Raw genomic sequence first — 20,144 nt, 5'->3', positions numbered from 1 at the left:
GTCTATCCTCCATCCCTCTGGCTGCAGTTACCTAAGCTCCTCCCTCTTCAGTCCCGGACTATCCCGTAACCCCTTTTGAGGACTACACTGTAGTTCGGACAGGTGGGATGAAATAGTTTGGGGGATACAAGAGACGTTTGGAGATCACCCTACGTCAACCAAAATGCTGGGCCGTAGGCGGGGAGCCCCGAGACTACACCTCCCAGCATGCACAGGCGGCCGGAAGCTCCGCCCACCTCCCGGTGCATTGTGGAAGATTATTCAGGGGTTGTGGGGTACCCAGACTCGGACGGAACAGACCTGAGCGCTAGGTCAACGCTCAAGACAGCGGCGAGTGGTGGCCGGAGTGGTTCAGAGATGCAGGCGGCGAGGATGGCCCCGAGCATGGGGCGGCAGTTGCTGAGGTTGGGGGGCGGAAAGTGTGTGTATATGCTAGCAGTGATGGGGGCAGCGGGCCTGGGAACTGGGCCAGGACTGAACACTAACTCCCCACAGCTCTCGGCCCTGTGTTCTCCTGGGGCAGCCCGGGCCCTACCCAGTCCGACGACCCTATGCCAGTGGGGCGGCTCAGGTAAGTGACGACGACTTTGGAGTGGGGAGCTCGGTCGGAGTGGGTTCCCGCCTAGGCTCCTGCGTCTCTGCCGCAGCTGACCGGAATCTCCCTCTTGGTCCTTGTCCCCTACCGACCCGCCTGGCACCAAAAGTAGGGGAAAGGGCAGGCCAGGGTGTCCAGAGGCGAGAAACTAGGGGAAAGGTCACCAGACTTGCCCTTCCCGGCACCTAGCTCTTCCCTTCTGCTCTCTGGCATTTCGGCAGCCCCTTCCCCAGCCGCGGTAACTATCCCTTTCCCCAGGCTGTTCTGGACAAGTCAGATGCGGTCTCCTCTGAGGTTTTGACCCGAGAAAAACCAGCCAAGGCGGTATGTGGCCCCCGAGGCCGGGCGGAGCTTCAGCCTGGGGCAGACCCACCACAGCCAGCTCCCTGAAACCCCCTTCTCCTGTTGCAGGAATCTAAGTCCTTTGCTGTGGGAATATTCAAGGGCCAGCTCACCACAGATCAGGTGTTCCCGTACCCGTCAGGTAAGGGAAGGGGTAGTCAGCCGGGTGGGCAGGGCAGATTCCCCTGACCACCTGTCCTGACCTGCCTGTCTCTGCCCACCCACCCCCACCCCCGCAGTGCTCAACGAGGAGCAGACACAGTTTCTCAAAGAGCTGGTAGGGCCTGTGTCCCGTTTCTTCGAGGTAAGGAATGACTGAGCCTGAGAAATAGAGACCTTGGTCCTTAATGGGGTGGTAGAGATGGTAAGGACGATTAAAGGAGCCAGGATGTGGGATCCTGTGCCTTCCCCAGGAGGTGAATGATCCTGCCAAGAATGACTCACTGGAGCAGGTTGAGGAGACCACTATGCAGGGCCTCAAGGAGCTGGGGGCCTTTGGTCTGCAAGTGCCCAATGAACTGGGAGGTGTGGGCCTCTGCAACACTCAGGTGAGGGAGCCCCGCTGTCACTTCCCAGCATCCCAGTCTAATCTGCTCAGCTGGCCAGTTCAGCCCCTTCCTCACAGTTGTCTGCCAAGCATCTGCCCTGAGGGCCTGTGGGATGTTGACTCTCCCCATAAGTACACATCCCTTGCAAACACACCACAGAACTACATACCAGTCCCCTAGGGCCATGGACCTCACCCAGGTTCCCAAATCCTAATGACTAAGGTGGGAACTACCTGACAGGTTAGGAAGCCACCAAAACCTGGGATGGACACCAGCCAGCATCCTTCTCTGCTGTGGTCCCACTTCCTCTCACCTGGGAATGCCCATGTCAGACCCTGCCCTCTTGGCTGCCTTCCTAAGGGCAGGTCTGCATGGCCAGTTACAGCAAATGCCTGCTTCCCCTCCAGTACGCCCGCTTGGTGGAGATCGTGGGTATGCATGACCTGGGTGTGGGCATCACCCTGGGGGCCCATCAGAGCATCGGATTCAAAGGCATCCTGCTCTTTGGCACAAAGGCCCAGAAAGAAAAATACCTCCCCAAACTGGCATCAGGTAAGGCAAGCCAATAGTCCCAAGGATTAGTGGTGTCGGGCTTGGTCAGGCTTGTGCTGCCGCTTAGACAACCACATAGTTGGACATGTCAGTTGAGGGAGATTCTGGGAAGGCATGATGGTGCTGGTAGAGAACTGGGAAGAAACTGAATATTGCCTGAGGCATTTAAGGGGTAATTTGGCGGCGGGGCGGGGGGGGGGGGGTGGATTGGCACTGAGGGGGCCTTCGACGCCCATGAAGATCCAGTGATGGGCCCAGTGTAAAGGAGCTCTTGTCCAACAGGGGAGACTATTGCAGCTTTTTGTCTAACTGAGCCCTCGAGTGGGTCAGATGCAGCCTCCATCCGAAGCTCAGCTGTACCCAGTCCTTGTGGAAAATACTACACCCTCAACGGAAGCAAGATTTGGATCAGGCAATCTTCCTCCCATTTCTCTCCTCCTCTTCACCTCCAATTCCAGGCCACACTGCTGTCCTCCACGCCTTGACTGCCCTCATTTTTCCACAGTAATGGGGGCCTGGCAGACATCTTCACAGTCTTTGCCAAAACACCAGTTACAGATCCAGCCACAGGGGGCGTGAAGGAGAAGATCACAGCGTTTGTGGTGGAGAGGAGCTTTGGAGGTGTTACCCAGTGAGTGGGTTTGGGGAGGAAGAAAGGTTAAGCCAGGAAGGACAGTACTGTGCTACAGCTGATGGCTGTCAACAGGGCACTCTGGGGATGTGAGCAAAAGCCAAATCAGTGGGACAGTGTGTTCTTGTTGGGACTAAGACATAGGGAACAGACCTAAAGCTTTGGCTCCAGCAACCAGTGAGCACAGCACATGGCAGCCAGAGGGAGCTGGGCCTCCTCAGCGCTCTGGGCAGGCAGGAAACTGCTGCCTACAGGCTGGGAATAGTTCCTCCAGGTTCAAAAGGAGTGAAGGGACAGTTTTACTTGCAACTTGTTTAACCCACCTCTGCTTCTCTGCCCTGCCCTGTCACAGTGGGCCCCCCGAGAAGAAAATGGGCATCAAAGCCTCGAACACAGCAGAGGTGTACTTTGATGGAGTACAGGTGCCATCAGAGAACGTGCTGGGTGAAGTGGGGGGCGGCTTCAAGGTCGCCATGCACATTCTCAACAATGGAAGGTTTGGCATGGCTGCAGCCCTTGCAGGTACTATGAAGGGCATCATTGCTAAAGCGGTAAGTACCCCACTTAAGTCCCTAGTTAGAAGTCCAAGTCACACTGAGTCCCTCAATGGTGTGTCCCTGTTCCTTGTGGCACTCCCTCCACTAGAGACCCCTCCCCCACCAGCAGCTCTAGACTTGTTAACTTAGGTCCCCATCTAGCCTAGACTGAACTCTCCTTGCTTGTGGCTGAAGCCCAGCCCAGCCCCTCTCCTGGGATGAGAAGAGAAACACAGTGGGACACAGGTGCCCTTTTCCAGGTGGATCATGCTGCAAATCGTACCCAGTTTGGGGAGAAAATTCACAACTTTGGGCTGATCCAGGAGAAGCTAGCCCGAATGGCTATGTTGCAGTATGTGACAGAGGTGAGAATCCTCCCAGGTTTCTCCTGTGGCCTTCTTCCCGGTTGAGTCAGACTACAACCCCCAGCAGCACCTGGGGCAGTGGGTCTCCAGCTTTACACCAATGCCCTAGGGGATGCGGGGAGGCATAGTCAGCTCAGCTGCTGCAGAAGAGGAAGAGCCATGCTGATCTGCTGAGGTGCCTTCCAGAGGTACCTGAAGTTTATTCTATGCCCACACCCACGCTTTCCTCTTCACCCCTTTCAAGAAGTCAAATGCCTAGACGCCCCTGATGAACTGACTCAGGGCATGAAGTATTTCAGTATCTCTGACATGGAGTTAGAAGGTGAAGGCAAAGGCCACAGGGAGTTGGGGCAGATCTGTTCTTGGAGATTTGAGTGACTGGGTCAAATCTGATGCAGCCCTTTTCGTTCTCATTTCCCAACCATGCAACCTCAGTCCATGGCTTATATGGTGAGTGCCAACATGGACCAGGGATCCACGGACTTCCAGATAGAGGCTGCCATCAGCAAAATATTTGGCTCGGTGAGATTCCAGGCCTGCAGGGAGGGACACCCAGTTTGGGTGCCAGCCTTCAAAACCAATCTTGCGTGGTTCTTTATCCCCAGGAGGCAGCCTGGAAGGTGACAGACGAATGCATCCAAATTATGGGAGGCATGGGATTCATGAAGGTACAGGATGGTTTTCTGCCCTTGGTAGCCAGTTGGGCTGGGAGGAGTAGGCAGACACATTTTGCTCAACAGGGGTATATGATTTGTCCTTCCCCACGCTAGGAGCCTGGGGTAGAGCGCGTACTCCGAGACCTTCGCATCTTTCGGATCTTTGAGGGAACGAATGACATTCTCCGGCTGTTTGTGGCTCTGCAGGGCTGTATGGTAAGGAGAAGAGAACTGAGGGGAGGACATAGGGAGGACAGGGAATCCTGACTGTTGGACCTCATCCCCACAGGACAAAGGAAAGGAACTCTCTGGGCTTGGCAAAGCTCTAAAGAATCCTTTTGGGAATGCTGGCCTCCTGCTAGGAGAGGCAGGCAAACAGCTGAGACGGTAAGCTTGGGCTGTGGCAGGGCAGGGAAGTGTATGGCAACTAACCACTCACTTTTTCCTTTCCTTTAAGGCGGGCAGGGCTGAGCAGTGGTCTGAGTCTCAGTGGCACCATCCATCCAGAGTTGAGTCGGAGTGGTGAACTGGTAAGTAGTCAAGACTTGGAGGGCTGGGGGACAGCCTGCATCAGGAGCAGGTTATGTCCCACTCTGAGCCTTGAGCACCTTCCTCATCCCTTCAGGCAGTACAGGCTCTGGAGCAGTTTGCCACTGTGGTGGAGGCCAAGCTGGTGAAGCACAAGAAGGAGATTGTCAGTGAGTGAGCCCTACCGCATTCCCACCGCCCTCCTTTTCCTCTCCCTCCGACTAACACCCCTCCCCCCATCCCATCTACCTGACAGATGAACAGTTTGTGCTGCAGCGTCTGGCAGACAGTGCCATTGACCTCTATGCCATGGCGGTGGTTCTTTCCAGGTGAGAGGCAGTGTGGGAGGCCTGAGCTGCAGGGGGTCCTGGGACAGGGTCACAGCCCTGATTTATTATCTCTTCCTGCTTCCCACCAGAGCCTCAAGATCCCTGAGTGAGGGCCACCCCACAGCCCAGCATGAGAAAATGCTCTGTGACAGCTGGTGTATTGAGGTGAGATTCGGGGTTGCCAAGAGCAGGTGGGGGTTCAAGGCATGGTCCTGAACCCCTCCTTCCCTCTCCCCAGGCTGCAGCCCGGATCCGGGAAAATATGTCTGCTCTGCAGTCTGACCCCCAGCAGCAGGAGCTCTTCCGTAACTTCAAAAGCATCTCCAAGGCCTTGGTAGAGCGGGGTGGCGTGGTCACCAGCAACCCCCTTGGCTTCTGAATATTCTGAGCCAGGGCCTGGCCAGGAGTGTGCCTTCTCTCAAGCCAAAGCCCAGGCCCCTTTCCTGCAGGCTCTGGCTCTGCCTTGAAGGGGCCTTGCCTCAGGACTGTGCCTGCTCTCAGAGGGAGCACTCATGCCTTACAAATAAAGTCTTTAGCAAGTCATGCTTTGCTACCGTGTCTGAGTCCTTTTCCTCACTGCCTGCCTCCCTCCCAAAGAAAGGAGCCAAAGGCGTAGGGAATTTGCCCCTATTGCTTTATTGTTTTATACAGTAGCTAAAATAAATAGAACAACAAAAGCAGCTACATGGCCCCAATAGCACATACCCCAGCTTCCTTTGACCGTTGTCAAGGGGGACCAACCCCCTCCTCCCAGGGGAGCAGGACAGAACTAACTGGGTGAATGGAGTAGGAGGTCACATTTGGGGGTTAAAAGAAGGGGCCCAGAAGACAGGGATTCTTCATATAAAAGAGGAAATACCTACTAAAACATAGCCTAAAAATGTAGAAAAGTCTATTTTAACCTTCGAAAAGACTTACAAAATAACAATAAAGCTAAAAATAACCAAAGGTCCCCTGAACACCCCTGGGGGAAGGGGCAGGAGCGAGGCACTGCTGGTTAAGTCACAGTGGTAACCTCCTAGCAGGCAGCAGGCAGCCCACAGGCTGAGCCCAGGCACCACGGGAGGAGTAATGAGAACATGATACAACATCCAATCATAGGACAGGAGCACCAGGCACTGACGGGACAGGCCAAGAGCAGAGATCCAAGATGGCCCACTGTTGGCTCTACATGACATCCACAAAGAACTCACTGGGGTTGCCCATGGCCATGTGGAAGCTTTGGCGACTGGCTGTCAGCTCTGGGGGAACTGAGCCTAGGTCTCTGACTGGAGGGGCACCTGGGGGCTGCACTGCTGGAGGGACAGGTGGGGGAGGTGGGGGCATCATGACCACCATCATGGGGTTATAGGGGAGGGCCATACCAGGGGGTGGTCCATAGGGATGGAGCCCTGGGTGGGCTCGGAGATTAGGAGCACCCCCTGATAAGCTCCTGGAAGGGAGAGGGCCCCCATCACTAGTCCCACCAGGTTCCCCACCCCTCCGAAGGCTGCCCCCACGACTGGAGGGCTCGGACTCACTGCCGCTGCCAGATTTGGACTCGGGGGCCCGCTCCTCAGGCCTCCCTGTGCGCCCTGCCCCCCCATCGCTTCGTGTGGACCCACTGCTCCGGCTCCCTGTTGGGGGAGAGGGAAGGGGGGCAACTGAGCCCTAGCCCAGCGTTCCTTGGCCTCCCTAGCCCCTGCTCCTGCCTCTCCACCCTGGTATCCCCTTGCCCCCTCCCCTCCACACAACTGTACTGATAGCTGGCAGTTACTTACCTTCACTGTGCTGGCTGCTGGCACTGCCTCCACCATAGGTGTAGGATGAGAGCTCGTGGTAGGGTGGGGGCTGGGGGCTATATGGGTGTGGGGCTGGATACTGGTAGGGAAAGGTGGGCAGTAGGGGCCAAGGGGTGGCCCCAGGCAGAGGAGCCAAGGTGTCCTGGTCCGAAGCCCCACTGGAGCCGTCATTATCATTCAGAGACAGGTTAACAAGATCTGGAAAGGAGATGAAGAAACTAAGAGTCACTGCTTCAAGGGGCCAGGACACCAAGACATTGATAATGTAGAGGAACTGGGAACCTTTTCCTCAGGACAATCCATGATGGGGGTTAAAACAAGGGCCCTAAAATTCCCCACCTGCCACTGCTATCAGGGCAGGAAATCAGCCAGGGCCACCACAAGTCCCATATGCTTTTATGAGACTCAGAAAAAGGCACTCCTGCCCCCAGCAAACCACAGCTCTGTGCCTGGTACACAACTTGCCCAGCACAACACTGGGGACATGAGCCCCAACTTATGTCATCGGGCCAGTGCAGAGCCTAGTGCAGGGCACATACTGCTCAATGCTCCAGCTGCTCTCTGGGCCAGGTCTGGAGTTCCAGAGGGGCACTCACAACTCTCACAGCCGCCACTGAGGTCTCCAAAGACATAATAGCACTGCTCGGAGAAGGTGATCTTGTTTACGGTGTGCCGGATAAGGCCCGCCTTGAGCAGTCCGCTGGCATACTTTCTGGCCTCCCGTCGCTCAGGAAAGCCCTCCACGTGATGATAGAGCCAGTCGACCACGTCGGAACCTGGGACCACCCAGGGCAGAAAAAGGCCTCAGGCTCTCCTCCTCAACTTCTGTTTCACCCCTGGCCTGGGCCATTCCCACATTTGGCCACCTCGTCCCGTTCCCCTTTCCCATGCCACCTGCCCAGGGCCCAGCCATACCCAGAAAGGCATTAGGGATGGTGATCTTGAGCCACATGCGGTCCCGAACTTCTAGTCCAGACTCTGGAGAGGCCATGGCCTTGGTCACAGATGCCATGTCTGTGTGGATGGAGAGGCCTCGGCCCTCACAGCCTAACAGGAGAAAGAGAGAATGAGAGACAGAGTCTACTCCCAAGGAGCAATGGGGTCACAACATTGCTGAGGGGCCTTCTGGGAAGGGGGGATGAGGCGGGCCTGGGGGCTCACCGTCAGGCAAAGAGGACCCAGATGTAATGGTGCTCATGGATGAGGAGCCTGGATAGGCTGGGAAGGTGCCAGTCAGTGCCGCTGAATGTGAGACCCAGGCGGCGGGGTCAATCGGCTGTATAGGCTCATCTGGAATACAGAAAGCCACCAAGACGATCATTTCCTAGTCCCAGAGAGCCATCCCTGTCCCTGCCTGACACCAATTTGACCTTTCTTCACCCATTCCCCATAGCCTTGGGACCCAGACCCAGCCCTCCCATCCTCTCAGCTGCAGGCCCTCTGAGCACCACTCACTTCGGGGGAGAGTGAAATAGGCCTGGGGAGAGGGGTCCCAGCACTTGGCCACAGTCAGCACGATGGGGCTGTGGGGAAGAGGAGAAGGCCAGTCAAGTAGGATGCGGGGAGAGGCCTCAGGAGGTGGGGTCCCAGAATGAGAATGGGTGGAAGGACGGAAAGAGGGAGAGAAGAAAAAGCGCACAGACATGGCTGCGTCCAAGAAGGTGAGGGTGGAAGGCTCCATCCACAATGTGCATGACTCACCAACATGCGTAACTCTTAAAAACATACTGAGTCAAACAATAGAGTACACAATGTACTCTATTCAGCCCCAATACAGGTAAAACTAAACCACACTGTTCAAGGATACAGGCATGAGTGGTAAAACTACCAAGTGAAGCGAAGACTTTGTCACAGTGATGACCACAAAATCAGGAGTGTGATTACCCCTGAGGCAGTGAGGAAGATGGGAGCCAGAAGGGACACTGAGGGCAACTTGTAGGGTGTCAGCAATCTTCTATCTCATGATCTAGGCAATGGTAACAGGCATACTCATTCATTCTAGAATTACTCATTACATCATACGTTGTTTTTTTTTGTTTCATGTACTTTTTAAATGAGTGTTATTACACTACTTTTTAAAATTATAAGACAAAAAGGTGAAAAGGCAAAGCCAAGAAGACTGAGGACCTGAGACCAGCGCAGAGGCTCACCCCGGCTTATGCACAATGTCCCTCAGCACCCGCACTGCATCATCGTTGCTCATGTTCTCAAAGTTCATGTCATTCACCTGGAAGTGAGGGGAAGTGGGTCAGAGCCAGGGTGGGAGAGGCTGAGAGCCCCTGCCCACGTACCCTGCCCAGCGCACCTGCAAAAGCATGTCCCCTGGCTCGATGCGCCCATCAGCTGCCACGGCCCCACCCTTCATAATGGAGCCGATGTAGATGCCCCCGTCTCCCCGCTCATTGCTTTGGCCCACAATGGAGATGCCCAGGAAGTTGTACTTCTCTGTGGAAGAAGTCCATGTGATGAGGGGAAGCCCAAGCCACATGACCCCAAGCCCTGGAAACCAGGTCCCCTAATCCCCCAGTCCCCAGCTCCCTCCATACCCATGTTGAGCGTGACTGTGATGATGTTGAGAGACATGGTGGAATCCGTAACACTGCTGAAGGATGAGGTCTGTGGTGGGAAAAGGGGAAGGAGCTAGACTGCCTTCAACAACCCAGGGCCAAGTCTGGGACTGTCTGGGCCCTTGTACCCACTGAACCAAGACCCAGGCCCCCAACATCCCCAAGATCCAGTTGTCCCACAAGACCCTCTCACCCTTTCCAAGCGAGGTGGCCGCTGTTTCCTTCGCCGCCGGTGGCGCTTGAGGAGGCGAGAGGCACTGCTTTGTTCTGTGGAGCTGCTGAACCTGTCAGGAGGTTGGAAAGGGAGCACTTGTAGGCGGAGGCTATCATAGGCCAAGAGAAAATGAGAGGATTGGCTGAAGGAGGAAAGAAAAGGGGCTGATGCCCAGGGGAGCGATCCATGGAGCCATACCTGCTCATAGTATCATCCTCATCAGAGTCCCCCAGGCTGGTGCTCTCTAGTTCACTGGTCATGAGGGTTGAGGAACTCTCGTACCCGGCCAGGTGGCGCTCCAACCTTGAGGGGCCACTGGGCCTATGGCCACCAGCTGAATATGAATAGCAACTTCAGGAACCAGGCCTTAGGTTCCCAACCCTCATCAAGTCTTGGGTCTGATCCAACCCCTTCCCAATTCCAGTGTACCCAGCCTCAGAGCCCAACCCCCCTCACCACCATGCTCACTGCTGTCTCTCCTGCGAGGCCGCTCCCGCCTCAGAGACACTACTGACTCTGTTTCGGTCTCAGGCTCCAGATTTTCGCGGCTGCTGGATACGTTAGGGCTAGGTGGGCAGAGATGGTGCCAACCCGAGTCAGTGGGACAGAGCTCCAAATCCTTGGCTTCGCCTCCTAAGAAGCCTGGGTTCCCTCCTCACCTCCCACCCCTGGACTCAAGAATCCCAAGGACTCACTGAAAGGATGGAGGCCTGGAGTCCCCAATGCCACTGGTCCTCTCCGGTGGCAAAGGGGGTAATGGTGGAGTTGGAGGTGCCAATTCTGTCCGAGGCTCCTGGGCTGGGGGAGCTATCTCGGGTTGAGGATTATCTGAAGACACAAGCTGGAAGGGTACAAGTGATTAAAAAAAGAAACTCTACCAGGAAGTGAGGCATATGACAAGGGAGAAAGAGAAAAAACTAGAAAAGGAGGAGACAGGATCTAAAAGCCTGAAGAAAAGCACACAAAAAAGCAGCAGCAAGTATTAGAGGCTACAGAAGAAGGCTGAAGGGCTCCAACTGGCTCTCCAACCAGGTAGGGAAGCAAAGAGCTAGGACCTCCAACAACTAAGCAGGGACTGGGTTACAAGGCCAGACTAATGCTTGGAGAAGCTTGGGAATACAGGAGGGACTGGGCCCTCACAGCTGGGCCCCTTACCCAAGAGACTACCCTTCCGTTGAAACAGGGAAGGCGAGCATTGTCATCTGAAATTTCTTCTTTCACCACCCTGCAAAGAGACAGGATGAAAGTCAGTGAGCCTGGACTAGCTCCCCCAACTCCTGCCCCCAAGGTTTTTCCAAATCTTCCTTTTTTCCTTTTTAATCACAAGTAGAATTTCAATTGTCACTATTAAAAGTCTGCATTTTAAACAGATTTTGGGCTGGGGGCTCATACCCATCAGCTCACTCAAGTCTAGCACCTGTGTCATCCCCAACAGCTTTCCAGAACTGCTACGTTCAGAATTTTTCCCAAAAAGTTTTCAGAAGTTTTTTCCAGAAGTTTTCCCAAATCAAACTTGGACTCCTTCAGCATTTTGACTTTTCTAACAAAGATATCATGGAGCAGATAAATAGATTGGCAAGCCTTTCCCAGTACTATTTGTTATCAACTTATTGACCACTTCTTTCAAGTCATTTGTCTGCACCTCTCAAGTCATGATTTCCATCATCTCCTTTCAGATCTGACAGACCTGTGGATGCTGAGCCTCAGAGGTCTTCCAAATCTGAGTGTTGCCTTTTTTTAGTAAAACCAACCCAGAACAGACGAAACAAATAACCATCGTTAGTCTCGACATCAACATGAGCTTCAACTGTGTTCTTCCACTTTTTGACCATGAAGCACATTTTGTCAAAGGTAACATCCGTGCCATGGAAATCAGTCAGGCAGTTTTTAACCCCTAATGTCCTCAGTAACTAGCTTGAATTTTCTATATGCAACTTCATCACTATGCAATCATCAAGGCTCACTTCAAAAACACGACCCTTGAGACATGTGATTTTGGTTCCTAGAGTCCTTTTAACTAGACTTTTTCCAGTATTTCTTATATTGAACACAACTGGAGCTTTCACCTCATACCAATCTTTTTTGGAAAATGGATCAACCACTTTTTTTTTTGGCTTCCTTTGTGCCACCTTTCATAAGGTGCTTGATCTTGCTGACCAGCCATGGTGCTGTTCAGAGAGCCAAACAGGTTCTCCCAATCTCCATCCAGCTCAAGGCTGTTGACTTTCTCCCGCCCTGTCCAAGTTCTCTTCTCTCACATTAAAACACTTCATTCTTACACCTAAAATATCTCCAAACTCAGTTCCCTTTCCTTATTCCTCCTTCTTCCAATGCTGCTCTAAAGATCTCCTCCAGTCTGATTCAAACCCCTTGGCCAAATTTCAAAGGCCATTCCCTAAGGTTATCCCAGTTGACCCAGAATGTATCTATTTAACCTTAGGAGCCTTGCTGGCAGCCTCTCCCGACCTCTACATGGTTCCTCACACACCTTCCCAAAAAGAAGTCTTTGGTCCTCATCTAAGACTCTACTCTTATGCTTTCCTTAGTTTTTCTCTTACTTCCAGAGAGCTACCCAAACACACTGTCTTTGCCTAAGTAAAAATACCCATTAAACCAAAGAATGGGACTTCCTCACTAGGCTGAGAGCTCCCAAGGAGAGATGAGGCTCAGCTTCCCATTCCTCTTTGCCTCACCTGGCACAAAACTCTGCACTGGGTAATCTGCTCCACCTGACTGACTCCAGTGCCCAGCACTAGGGGTTACCTCTCCCATGGGTTCCTTGCAATGAATGGACTGGACTTACCCCTTCTTCTCAACCACCATATGAAATCTTTAATGTTCAACCCCATGTCCTGGCCACACAACAAAGGACCTGACACTTTATAAACATCAACAAATACTTGTTGACTAAAGGAATACACATGAACTATCAGGCTCTCTGCCCTGAACAGAATCAATCTCTCCCTCCTTCCCCCTCCCTCTCTCTCAGACACACCCTCACCCTCAAATTAGGACCTCCTGTCTGATTATCAACCCTGTAGCCTAATATGGTTCTAAAAGCCTGGATATATATGCCAACTTAATCCCATTTACTTTCAATGTCACAAACACGACCCACTCACTACCAATCTGTCTGTATAATGTAGTATTCTTTACAACATACTACCAATCTGTCTCTGCATGGCCTAGCCTGCCAAATTATTCCAGTCTGTATTTCCATACCCTAGTTTATGGACTAGTCAGACTCAATATTGTAACTGCCACTAAGCAAGATTTTACAGTGTGCCATAAAATGTACCTATACTAAGCATTTCACTCTATCTCTATTTCACAGATGAGATCAAGGCAAAAAAGTTTTAAAGGTTGCCCAGTTACACTGCTGACAAATAGAACCTTCATTTAAATACAAGGTAACTCCCAAGGCAGTACCACTTTCCCAATGGCCAACAGTCTTTCTAGATAGAGCCCAGTAGATTCGGCTCTCCTAGAACCCAGCTATCCCAGCCTAATTCAGCCTGCCTTCAAGAGCTGAGACTGAGGACCCAGAGGGGTCAGTAACCAAAACTGTCAACACAAAAGGGCTTTACTCTGCATTATTTAAAGTTCCAGTTTAGCCCAAAATGTCCCAAACTACCCCAGGATAGTCCAATCTATTCTAGTACAGCCTAGAATGTCCACACATGCAGCTGTCTGCACCAATATAGATTGGAATATCCCCACACAGCTGTCTGTATTACTGTAGACACTTAAAGCTCTGTCTGCCTAGTACTGAGTGTTCCAATAAAAACCAAGCCCCAATACAAAGATCAACCAACTCAACCCAGTAGAGACCAGAATGGCCCAAGTTTCTCCAGAATAGCTCAATCTACACTACAACAGCCTAGAACACCTCAAAAGAGCACCCTCTGCATTAGTACAGATTGCAATGTCCAAAAATAATTCTGGCTGCCCTAATATGGGACAGAATGTCTCAAGTTGCCCCAGTATAGCCCAATCTACATCAGGGGATTCCATAGAATCACACAATACCCCTGGTGTGCTACAGGGCTGCTCAGAATTAACTAAACCAGTAGATTGGTTTAGTTAATTGTGCCGATCTACCTTGGCACAGACCAGAACATCCCAAAATAAACCAGTGTGCCCCACTCTATTCCAGTACAGCTTGATCTTCTCTAATCTGGTTTATGGTTTAGTATAGCCCGGTCTTCCTCCTACAGCTTCTTGGGCCTCAATCTGCCCAAGCATAACCTTGTCCCGCCCTGGGATATCCAAGCTACCTCAACATGGTAGTTTGCTATAAAAGAAAAAAAAAAGAGCCCACGATCTGCTCCTGGTAGCTCAGAAAAATCCCAGTATGGCCCAGACTAAACCTGTGCCTCTCAATATCGCCCAATGAATTCCAGCACAGCCCCCATCTGTCCCAGTCTAGGCCTTGCGCTCACCCAAAATCCTGATCCATAGACTTGAAAAAGTACTTAGCGCCCGCGGGCCGCTGCAGGACGCTCTTGAAATCGCCGAGAGTGATGCGCTCGGCGGGAACAGGGATCTTCACCAAGTAGGGAGTCTCTTCTTCATCCAGGTGATAAATCACCTTCGTCTCCCCTACACTACCGCCCCCCGCGCTGCCGCCCGCCATGGTCTCGCCCGCGCGCTCTCCGGCTCCACCACCCACCCAACTGGGCTAACCGCCCCTACCGCGCCTGCGCACACCCACAAACTGACGTGCGAGCCCGGACTGGACTGCCCCAGTGCAAGAGAAATGTAAGAGGCAGACCGGGAGTCCGCAGGGTGAAGGGCTGTGGGGCGCGATCCAGAGTTGCAGGCTGAGCAGCCACCACCTCCGACACCCCTCAGCGCCCCGCCCACCTCCCCACGTCACGTGACCCGGACTCGGACCCACCCACGTCACGTGACTCGGCCCCCCATATCCCCGCCACGTGATTGTTTTCAGCAACGGTTCCCCAACCCTAAAGGGCCCCGCCCCCAAATGTGTCCCCCACCCCCAACCCGCATCCTCCGAGTACCCTAGCGGTTAGGCTTTTGCCCTCAGAAGGCAGACAATATCCCTCTCCACTAACCCCTCAGGCGGGAAGCTCTATCCAACTCTGATCCGCCAGAGTGGGCAAGCGTGTAGGGAGGGTGTAGTTGTGGGGGTCCTAAACTGGGAGTTACATGGTGCAAAGCCAATGAGTCATGTAATTGCTGGGCAAGACGTGGAGCCCAGTGATCTTCAGCTTGAACATTTGTGAACAGAGGTACCCCCAGCCATCTTCTGCGGCTTTTCCAAAGCCTCCCCTCCCAAGCAGGATAGTCAGTGAGGGCTATTAACACAAAAGAGCCCACTCTGCTTTATTTACAATGCGCAGGCTATCTGCACAAACAGCTGGCCAGTATCATTAAAAACAAGAGGTGAGTGAGAATGGTCACCTGCTTCCCTTCTTTCCTCTACCAGCCTCTCTGGTTGGTACTCCACCTCTAAGCAGCCATGCCCAAAAGGGGAAGTCCAAAATTAAAAATAAAACCAGTGTAGAATAAATGGGGAGCAAGAAAAGATGAGGGAGGGAAGTGCTATATTTACACTAGCGTTTTATAGCCAACTGTCCCATTCCATCCCAATTCCAACCCTGGCCCAGAAAATGAGGTGGCAGGTCCAAGGAACAGAGATTAAGTGTCTAGGAACCCAGACAGCCTCCCACCCCCAACTGTAATGGGTCCCAGTTCAAATCCACAAGGTGGGAAGGAAGAGTAGAGTAAAAACTCATTTCCAAACCAGTCTCCCTTGGGAATTCCTGCCTTGAAGTGGAACAATATCCAAGCTTCAGGGGATAGGCTGAGGACCCTGAGGCTCAGTTCCCAAGTCATATTGGAAGGTCCAGTTTTGACAGTGATGTCAGGGCTCTCCAGATTTGGGAGGCCCCCCTAACCGCCGGGCCTCTGGCCGAAGTTCCTTGCACTTCTGGCAGTAAAAGAAGTCAGGGACATTTGTCTTCTTAATCTTAGCACAGGAGAGGTGGATCCATGTTCCACAGAGGCTACACTCAATCATGGGCCTCCCAGCAAAGGGCTTTCGGCAGTAACACGTGATCAGGTCCCATGAGTCATCACCTGGGGAAAAAATTGGTTTGGTATTGTGTAAGCTGTTGCATTGACAACTATTCCATACCCATCATCCCTGCTGTCCCTGGGCAGCCCCAAACTTCTCACCTGATTCTACCATGATGTCCTCATCCATGACCCGCATCTCGCCTTCACTGGAGCTGGCATCTCCATCTTGGCTTGTTTCAGTGCTGCCCACCTCCTTGCTTTCACTGTCAGTGGGAGGGGCTCCTTCAGGGTGCACTGTGACAGGGGGCCTAGGAGCCTCAGGGGGTGTTGACAGCACTGGGGCTGGGGCGTCACCCCCTACCATTGATACCATCTCTTCCTCCTCCTCCTCCTCCTCCTCTTCCTCCTCTTCAGAGTCTGTATCACTGGGAGGCGCCCGGGGAGGCCCAGGAGGTGGGAGTCTATCCCCCCGTTCTGCCTTTTTCAACTTCCGTTTCTTGCTCTTTTTGATTCGAGACCTCTTTTCCCCATCCCCAGGGGTTGGACGAGGCCTCCGAAGCACCCCAAAGCCAGCCCCCACTCCTGGCCCCAATTTTCGGTTCTTTCGGTCCTTCTTTCGAGGAGGCTGGGCAAGATCCCCCTGGGAAAGGGGCACTGGGGTGAGAGCAGCTGGGGGCCGGGAGGCATGTGTAAGGGATGAGGGGGACAGTGGAGATGCCATTTTGGGCCCATCTAGATCAAAGAGAGAGTCCTTGAGCTTCATCTTCTCAAGCAGGGTGGCACTGTCAGGGGCCTGCAGACGAGAGAAAGTGGACCTTGGGGGTCCTGCCTGGGTGGGACCTGCTTGAGCAGCCCGTCTCTTGGATGACTTTGCTTTCTTAACAAAGGTCTGGATAGTTCGGAGATCTGAGGGGGCCGAGTCCCAGCCATCACTGTCTGCTGCACTCTCACCTCGCAATGGAGAACTGGAGCCAGAAGCTGGCCAATCACTTTCCTTAAAAGGGAGACAAGACCAGGGTCAAAAGGGGGCCTAGTGTCATTTCATTCAGTTCCTCTACAAACCCAGCTTAAAGACTAGAGAATCCCTGGCTGGAGCGGCTCAATGCATTGAGTGATGGCCTGTGCACCAAAGGGTCACTGGTTTGATTCTGTCAGAGCATATGCCTGGGTTGTGGGCCAGGTCCCCAATAGGGGGTGTGTGAGAAGCAACCATACACTGATGTTTCCCTCTCTCCCTCCCTCCCTTACCCTCTCTCTAAAAATAAATTAATAAAAATCTTAAAAATTTATCCCACCCCAACTCCTACTAGCATTCCTTTTAAGCACCTCCCATGTTACATCTGCCTTTAAGTTCTAGTCATCTCTCCAATTCCCACTGCCTTTGCAACACTGTATCTCCCTAACAAAAGGTGTTTCTCTACAGCACAGGTGGCAAACATAAGGCCCACCACCTTGTTTTATCCCACCTTGTACCTTGTTTCTACCTGTGGCAACAGAGCTCTAGCTTAACTGTTAAAGAGTAGCTACATTTATACATTCCTAAAATTACATTCGAAGGCATTTGAAGACAACTGTGAGGCTGATGTGGCCTCTGGTGAAAATGAGTTTGACACCCCTATTCTACAGCCTCATTGGTTATCTCTTTCAGCTTCCTATAATTTACCCAGAGCACCTTCCATTAACAACTGCTCAAAATGATTCACTGCCGCTTAAGCCACCTATTTCTATTAATCCCACACCCACCCCAAATACTGGTGTTCCTACTAGGGTTTCTAATCACCCTAGTCTTACATATAATTTTTGGTAGGCTTCTATAAATAAATACAGTTCCATCTGTTCAAAGGACCCTCTATAGTCCTAGGCAACCACACTCAAGTCAATTAACCTCCTGTTCCTACCTCTTTGCTAGGGGGGATGTAACCAGCATAGGCCAATACAAAACTGCAGAACTTGTTGAAATCCTCAATTGTTCTCCGCCGTTTCTCTGGTGGCTGAAAAGGACGACACTTTTATTACATGCAATTTAAAGGGGGTCATTTCCAAATGCATAATCCCAGAAATGAGGAACCTGGAAAGCAGGAGGGAGAGCCAGAGGCTGGGGAGAAGAGGGTTGGACAATAATTCTAGGCTGCAAAGGTAAGGAGAACCTCACCTGAGTCTCTGGCTTAAGGGTCGGAGGTGGATCTGTGAAAGCAATAAAAGCTGAGTCAAGCACTAGTAAAGAGTCTGGGTAAAAACTCCACCTCTAAACCTTGTAGATCTCAAGTAAACCCCCCTGAGTTCTCCCACGTCCCTCAGGCTTGGCCAGCAAGACCCTGCGGCGCTGGGCCCGCCCCAGCTCCGGGCTCCAACCCTCGAGGGGCGGAGCCTAGGCGTAGCGCCCTCTCGAGTCCCGATATAACGCTCCCCTCCCCCCCCCACCGAAGGCCTAGCGCCCCGCCCCCCCACCGTTTCTCTAGACTTGTCTACTCCGATCTCTCAGCGCCCCACCCCGCCATACCGCTCCTGGGATCGGGCTGTTGCCTGCCCCTACCCTTCATAGGCGCCCAGTACCCCGAGTTCCTGCCGAGGCGCACTGAACCACCCTGGTCCCTCCAAGACCGCACTTGCCGCCCGCCGGCCCCCCGGGTCCAGGATGACAACGCTGAGCCGTTCCCCGCCCTCCGGCCCCTTCTACTCGAGCACGAGGCTCGGCGCGCCCCTCACCCCCACCTTAAACACACGCAGGCTCACACATCCAGCGCCACTTTGCGTCCGGGACAGACCAGAGAGCTCTAACCCGGACGCGGCCCCACCTGCCCCCACATAGCTCGGTCCCCACAATTTCACTGTCCCTCCGCCCCCATCCGGGGCTTTGGCCCCTCCCCGCCTCGAGCTTCTCAGGCTCCTCGCCGGGCCCCCGGACCCAGTTCCGAGCTCTCTCCGCCCCCCACCCTCGTCCCCATACTCACCACGAAGTCACCCCCACCCACGTCCCAGTACTCACCACCAAGTCACTAGGCTAAAGACCCCTTAAACTCTAGTCCCCCACCCAGCTACTCTCCCCCTCCACAGTAACCCTCCGCTGCTGCTGCCGCTGCCCCCTCTCCCTCCGCAACTCCCAAGCTTTAACCCTCTCCGACCAACTCCCCCACTCCACCTCTCAACCCGCGGGTCTTAATCCCCCCCCCACCGCCCCTAAACTACCCAGCTCTCCTCGCTTCCCGGCCGGCTCTCTCTCCCCACAACTAGCACCCGGTACAGGTCCCTTACCGCAGACAATACCCAGACTCCCTCTTCTCCCCACAACTATCTTCCCACTCCTCCCAACAATCACCGGGCCATCTCCAGCGGCAACTACCCGGAGCTCCGGCACCACCGCCACAAACTCCCCCACCTAGGCGAACTACCGGGCTCCTCACTCAGTCCTCTTCTGCCGTCTCCTTCCTCAACAACTCTCTGGCCCCCGGCTTTCCCCAACCACTCAGCTTCAGGGCCCCAGCCCGCCGGAGGCCCTTTCGGCCCCTAACCCCCGAAGCTCCGGATTTTCAGCTCCCACTCCCTACCTCTGCCCTCCCCCGCCCAGCATCTGATCTCCAACTATCCCCAGCTCAGTCTCCCACTCCTCTTTCTCCAAGGTCTCTCAACTCGTCGTTGCTCTCCTACCTCCAGGGGCAGGCCCCCGAACCCCTCCCCACGCTCCCTCCCTGGGCTCCGGGCATCGACCTCCAAGTTTGCCAATTGATTCCTTTACCGCCCCCTTCCAGCTCAGCGCTCGGTGCCGGTCGAGAGCTCGCTCACCTTCGGGACTGGGCTCCGCCATGGCTTCCAGCATCGCCCCCTCCCCTCCTCCCGGTCCGGCGTCCCCCTCCCCTGAGCCGGGGATCCCGGTGCCGCCTCTAGTGCTCGGTGTTCCTGCTGCCTCCGTCCGCAGAGATGTCTGCCTCGACCCGGTTGTGACTCGAGTCCGCTAGCCACTGCCGCCACCTCCCTCTACCACTGCCTCCCGCACTCCCGGACCGAACCCCCTCCCCCCGCGCCGCCGGCCGCCTGCTCCCTCCTCCTCTCCACTCCCTCCCTCCCTCTCCTCCCTTCGCGGGCGCCGACGCGCAATGCATCAAGGGGCTTGTAGTCCATCTGGGGACAACAGGAAGAGAACGGCATAAGCCTTGGGAACTTCAGTTCCCAGCAAGCCACGAATTAGCGCAAGCGCACTAAACCCTCCCCCCACCGGGAGTGGCGGGGACATTGGGAGCAGAGTAGAGAGGAAAAGCGCGCGAAGGCTCCTGGGAAATGTAGGCTGGGCAGGACTAAGAAAGATGTGGGGGGAGGGGATTACAACTCTCGGCCACCATACTGGCTCATTCTGCTGCTTTTCTCTCCTTCCCTCCCTCCCTCCCCAGAAGACCGACCTACTTCCGGCCCGACAGGGAAGTGGTTGCTGGGAGATGAAGTTCTCGTGGTGACGGTGGAGTC

The 20,144-nt window shown here is 54.0% G+C and overlaps 3 protein-coding genes and 1 pseudogene across 4 annotated transcripts; 1 reads left to right on the top strand and 3 right to left on the bottom strand.

The window, feature by feature from the left end:
* Positions 1–252: 252 nt before the first annotated feature.
* Positions 253–5,625, top strand: ACADVL (acyl-CoA dehydrogenase very long chain). Its single transcript, XM_037129178.2, has 20 exons — positions 253–404; positions 496–571; positions 854–919; positions 1,007–1,079; positions 1,177–1,241; positions 1,351–1,485; positions 1,893–2,037; positions 2,320–2,449; positions 2,543–2,668; positions 3,021–3,219; positions 3,465–3,569; positions 4,005–4,091; positions 4,175–4,237; positions 4,340–4,441; positions 4,515–4,612; positions 4,683–4,755; positions 4,851–4,923; positions 5,010–5,082; positions 5,172–5,247; positions 5,321–5,625. Exons 1-20 carry the CDS (start codon positions 358–360, stop codon positions 5,459–5,461), a joined length of 1,953 nt encoding a protein of 650 aa, XP_036985073.1. The 5' UTR covers positions 253–357; the 3' UTR covers positions 5,462–5,625.
* Positions 5,168–14,496, bottom strand: DVL2 (dishevelled segment polarity protein 2). 2 transcript variants are annotated; one of them, XM_037129176.2, is made up of 15 exons: positions 14,087–14,496; positions 10,800–10,869; positions 10,340–10,485; positions 10,101–10,210; positions 9,843–9,978; positions 9,624–9,714; positions 9,410–9,479; positions 9,169–9,308; positions 9,014–9,090; positions 8,319–8,386; positions 8,025–8,153; positions 7,779–7,910; positions 7,460–7,639; positions 6,843–7,061; positions 5,168–6,698 (listed from the first exon to the last, which is right to left on the bottom strand). In XM_037129176.2, the coding sequence occupies exons 1-15, from the start codon at positions 14,278–14,280 to the stop codon at positions 6,250–6,252; spliced, it is 2,211 nt and encodes a 736-aa protein (XP_036985071.1). In that variant the 5' UTR covers positions 14,281–14,496; the 3' UTR covers positions 5,168–6,249. The 2 variants fall into 2 exon arrangements, with proteins under 2 accessions (XP_036985071.1, XP_036985072.1); XM_037129177.2 differs by having other exon boundaries at positions 10,113–10,210.
* Positions 10,979–12,416, bottom strand: LOC119037147 (40S ribosomal protein S3a-like; annotated as a pseudogene).
* A 472-nt stretch (positions 14,497–14,968) lies between the features above and the next one.
* On the bottom strand, positions 14,969–19,706 carry PHF23 (PHD finger protein 23). Its single transcript, XM_037129242.2, has 5 exons — positions 19,470–19,706; positions 17,842–17,873; positions 17,588–17,680; positions 15,849–16,683; positions 14,969–15,749 (listed from the first exon to the last, which is right to left on the bottom strand). Exons 1-5 carry the CDS (start codon positions 19,501–19,503, stop codon positions 15,535–15,537), a joined length of 1,209 nt encoding a protein of 402 aa, XP_036985137.2. The 5' UTR covers positions 19,504–19,706; the 3' UTR covers positions 14,969–15,534.
* Positions 19,707–20,144: the final 438 nt, after the last annotated feature.

Source organism: Artibeus jamaicensis, unplaced genomic scaffold (genome assembly GCF_021234435.1).
Source record: "Artibeus jamaicensis isolate MK-2021 breed Jamaican fruit bat unplaced genomic scaffold, CSHL_Jam_final contig_781, whole genome shotgun sequence".
Lineage (NCBI taxonomy): Eukaryota > Metazoa > Chordata > Mammalia > Chiroptera > Phyllostomidae > Artibeus > Artibeus jamaicensis.
Note: the sequence above shows the minus strand (reverse complement) of the source record. Positions and strands in the feature narration are given on the sequence as shown.

What these genes read in the sequence shown, in the direction of transcription:
- ACADVL (XM_037129178.2), top strand. Translation starts at nt 358, where the DNA reads ATGCAGGCGGCGAGGATGGCCCCGAGCATGGGGCGGCAGTTGCTGAG. An exon ending in GAGAAAAACCAGCCAAGGCG is followed by an intron (nt 920 to 1,006) that starts GTATGTGGCCCC and finishes CTCCTGTTGCAG; the next exon opens with GAATCTAAGTCCTTTGCTGT. An exon ending in GCACAAGAAGGAGATTGTCA is followed by an intron (nt 4,924 to 5,009) that starts GTGAGTGAGCCC and finishes TCTACCTGACAG; the next exon opens with ATGAACAGTTTGTGCTGCAG.
- DVL2 (XM_037129176.2), bottom strand. Translation starts at nt 14,280, where the DNA reads ATGGCGGGCGGCAGCGCGGGGGGCGGTAGTGTAGGGGAGACGAAGGTG. An exon ending in ACGGAAGGGTAGTCTCTTGG is followed by an intron (nt 10,486 to 10,799) that starts GTAAGGGGCCCA and finishes GTACCCTTCCAG; the next exon opens with CTTGTGTCTTCAGATAATCC. An exon ending in GGCCACCTCGCTTGGAAAGG is followed by an intron (nt 9,480 to 9,623) that starts GTGAGAGGGTCT and finishes TTCCCACCACAG; the next exon opens with ACCTCATCCTTCAGCAGTGT.
- PHF23 (XM_037129242.2), bottom strand. Translation starts at nt 19,503, where the DNA reads ATGCTGGAAGCCATGGCGGAGCCCAGTCCCGAAG. An exon ending in GGCGGAGCCCAGTCCCGAAG is followed by an intron (nt 17,874 to 19,469) that starts GTGAGCGAGCTC and finishes TTGCTTTCACAG; the next exon opens with ATCCACCTCCGACCCTTAAG. An exon ending in ACATCCCCCCTAGCAAAGAG is followed by an intron (nt 16,684 to 17,587) that starts GTAGGAACAGGA and finishes CTCCCTTTTAAG; the next exon opens with GAAAGTGATTGGCCAGCTTC.